Source organism: Plutella xylostella, chromosome 29 (genome assembly GCF_932276165.1).
Source record: "Plutella xylostella chromosome 29, ilPluXylo3.1, whole genome shotgun sequence".
In the NCBI taxonomy this organism is placed as follows: Eukaryota; Metazoa; Arthropoda; class Insecta; order Lepidoptera; family Plutellidae; genus Plutella; species Plutella xylostella.
In genome coordinates, this window is record NC_064009.1 from 4,388,434 (window position 1) to 4,391,751 (window position 3,318).

Consider the following 3,318-nt stretch of genomic DNA (forward strand, 5'->3'; position numbering starts at 1 on the left):
CATGTTACTTACCTTAATTATAGGTTACATTAGGTACAACTACCAAGTTACGTAGTATCACCGCTACATTTTAATTATTTTATTAGTCACTAATGGTCAACAAAGGCTTCCATGCTTTCTAACATTGTTCACGTGTAGGGCAATATAGGGATACCCCTATGTTTTGTCTAGAGTAACCACTAATATATTTTCTTTTTCTAGGAAAAGAAGACGGTTGAGAAACAGCTTGACTTGGATCAGCTGCCTTCTGAGTTTGAGTGTTGTTTTTGCACGTTTAAGGTACTAAACCAGCTAAACATGATGAATTAACATTATTTATCCGCTTCAATAACCCTAATATCATTTGAGTGCTAACAATGATTTGACTTTAGCTAAACAACCTGTGAGTAAGTATACGCATAAACTTTTTAATTTTTGCACGATTATAATCTCGTATTAAGCGTATAGATTACATCTTATTTATTATCTAGTATAGGAATTAGATGTTCTTCCTCAATAGGTTGTTAATTGTTAAGTCTCACTTTCTTTCCACCAAAAAATCCACCTTACCTCCTCACGTGCCGTACTTACGTTGTGTTGTGATGTTTAGGGGTACAAGGAGTTCATAGATGCGGAGCAGCTGATGCCGATGGCCACGTCGGACCTGCGCCAGCCGGTGTGCGTGGAGCTGGCCTGTCTGCAGCGGCACCCCGCGCCCCGCGCACTCCCCGAGGCCACCCCCAACAGTCTCGACAGCCCTGGTAACTACACTCGCACGAAACAAACTACCTTATTATATCCCTTATTAAAAGTTATTGTTGTCACGCGCACCCAACTTGTATTAGTTCCCAACTCGCGCGTGCCTCCGTCTTTTGTTTATATTAGTTTAACAAGATTGTCATGTCAGTTTAATTCAACTTTTGCTATCACTCTCACTTTGGTGGTATATTCAATTTGTTATCCTCCTTCGTAGTTTTGTTTCATTCTGTGTCAATGTGTCTGGATATGCCTCACTGGTTCACTGTGTGCCTCGGCTGCGACGAGTCTGACTCGTGGCAGGCGAGTGCACGTCCCGCGTCCAGCCCAGCGCCACGGTCTCCATATGCGTCATGTCTTACGTTGCAGATACATTTGCATCATGCCTTACGCACCCTTTTCCTTCAGAGGGCGACATCGCATGCGACAACGACTCCTCAAACTTGTATGTGAATCCCCTGGACGGTAGCGGCACGGGCGGCGGCAGTGGCGGGGGCGGCAGTGGAGGGGGCGGCAGTGGCGGGGGCGGGAGTGGCGCCAGTGCCGAGTATAAGGGTGTGAGGAAGAGTGCGTCGGGGGACGGTAACGTGTTGTGCGCGGGGGCGGGGGCGGGGTCGCGGGGCAGCCTGGCGCCGCGCTCGCTGGACGCGGCGCGCGGGCCGGCGGCGCGGGCCCTCGACGCCTCCCGCTCGAGCCTGCCGCAGCCGTTGGAGGAGCCTGCGCCCGACGACAGACCCAAGCACAGGAAGGCTCGCTTCCAACAGGTCAGTACCACCCAACTGTACCTACAGCGCTCGAGCTGATAACTTCTTGATGATGCAACGTCATTCAAATACTTACTAATCATTCTCTTGTTAGCTGCGTACCTGTTCGTGGAAGAACCGTCGCACTTCTATGTCACATTTCTGTTTCGGTGTTGCACGGTCGTAGTCAGTGCGATGATGCATGCGATGTACCCTGTACCTGTATGTTTGTGTAGCTCTAAGTATTGTTGCATCTATACGTTTGCCGTAAGTGTTGTTTGTCCGACAGGAGACGACGGAGGAGGAGAAGAAACCCCCTCGTGGGATAGCCACGAGGATCATCAACCATCACATCCTTTTTGGTAAGATATACATTATGCACCTATTTAGTATAAGTACTATAGTACTCGTTATAACGTGTGCCTCTGCTCTATCATTTCAGTTTCAAACTACATGCCTAATCACTCGTATGTGGCTGAAAGTTCAACCTAGTTTGCGCGGAACAGCTGAATGCAGATGTAATAAATAACTTTTCGAAATTCGAGTTTGCTCATTCAAAGTGGTTGATGTATGGCCAGTTAAATGTTCGAATCCAGTTTAGCAAACAGTACCTACCTATTATTTTTTCTTTTTTGGAAACCAACTTTTGAATGTTGAATTTAAAATTTGCGTTTTTTAGCATTCTAAATTCGAAATCCTTGGATGCCGCCTGAAATGAAATGAAATGAAATCGTTTATTTTTTCGACGTAGAATATTAGAATTAGGTACTTGTCAAAAGTCATAGTCAATTGCCAAGGAGGCCGCATATCACTCTCCTTGCTCAGCGGTATTGGTTTGCTGAAGAGGTTGCATGCAAGAACTACAAAACTCTATGCCTCAAACTACCGTTTAAACTACTGTTATCATTGAGCTACTGAGATCTTCCCTCACACTCTCGCCTTGCAGGTAAGAACGGGAGCAAGCGAGAGGGCGAGTCCCGCGCCCGCTCCATCCTCAAGAACAAGGAGCGCGGCACTGACAGCGAGCTGCTCATACAGGAGACCACCTCGCAGGGAGCTAATGTTAGTACATAACAATATACATAAAGAGTTAGGGCTATATTTCACCCGGACACCATGGCGGCGCAACCAGTCGCCGCTACCAACAAAATGTATAGAACTCTACGAATTGGTTGCGCAACCAAACGTACACCAGGTGAGTAACTCTCCCTAGCCCTAATAGATAAATGAACTGCAAGCAGGGGCGGATTCAGTCTAGTAGCCCATAGGCCATGAAGGCGCTCTTTCTTAGCCCCCGTCATGAAGTTAAAGTTGTTATAGTCATGGTAAATATCTTATTGATTACGTTTGATGTTATGTTTACTACCGATTTTATTAAAAGTTAAGATTTATACGTAAGCATATTATAATAATAATAATAATAATGTCCTCCTAGCCGAATTCCGACCACGGCGGCCAATCTCAATTGAGATCAGCCATCTACGCAGGAGTAGATTATAGTGCCCAAGTGTGTGCGCAGTGCACAGGAGCACTCTCTGTTCCATCACTCTCATAGCCCAATGGGACGGATTGACCGACACGACTGGAGAGAGCTAGGCGCAGGACCGACTGCTTTACATGCCCATCCGACAGCATGGATCGTTTCACTGTTTCGGACATCAGGTGATCAGCCTTTTATGTCCTAACCAAACTTAGAACCACAATTTAGAAACCCAAATTGATGGTCCCACCCGGGAATCGAACCCGGGACCTCTGGGTCATGAAGCGAAGCTTCTACCACTAGACCACAGAGGCAGGCAAAAAAGCATATTATTATAACGTTGGTGATGTAATTTTTCAG

General features: G+C 46.4%; 1 protein-coding gene across 13 annotated transcripts in view; it reads left to right on the top strand.

Annotated features, from left to right (window-relative positions):
- The window catches only part of LOC105386449 (potassium voltage-gated channel protein Shab), a 52,710-nt gene that overhangs the window by 48,414 nt on the left and 978 nt on the right, over positions 1-3,318 (top strand). For 4 of the 13 annotated variants that reach the window (XM_048631806.1, XM_048631800.1, XM_048631807.1 and 1 more), the window contains 6 exons: positions 202-279; positions 590-740; positions 1,105-1,212; positions 1,243-1,499; positions 1,768-1,840; positions 2,425-2,540. In XM_048631806.1, coding sequence (XP_048487763.1) covers positions 202-279; positions 590-740; positions 1,105-1,212; positions 1,243-1,499; positions 1,768-1,840; positions 2,425-2,540 — 783 coding nt within the window. Of the gene's footprint in view, positions 1-201; positions 280-589; positions 741-1,104; positions 1,500-1,767; positions 1,841-2,424; positions 2,541-3,318 lie in introns of all 13 variants that reach the window. The other 9 variants (XM_048631799.1, XM_048631795.1, XM_048631797.1 and 6 more) reach the window with 5 other exon arrangements.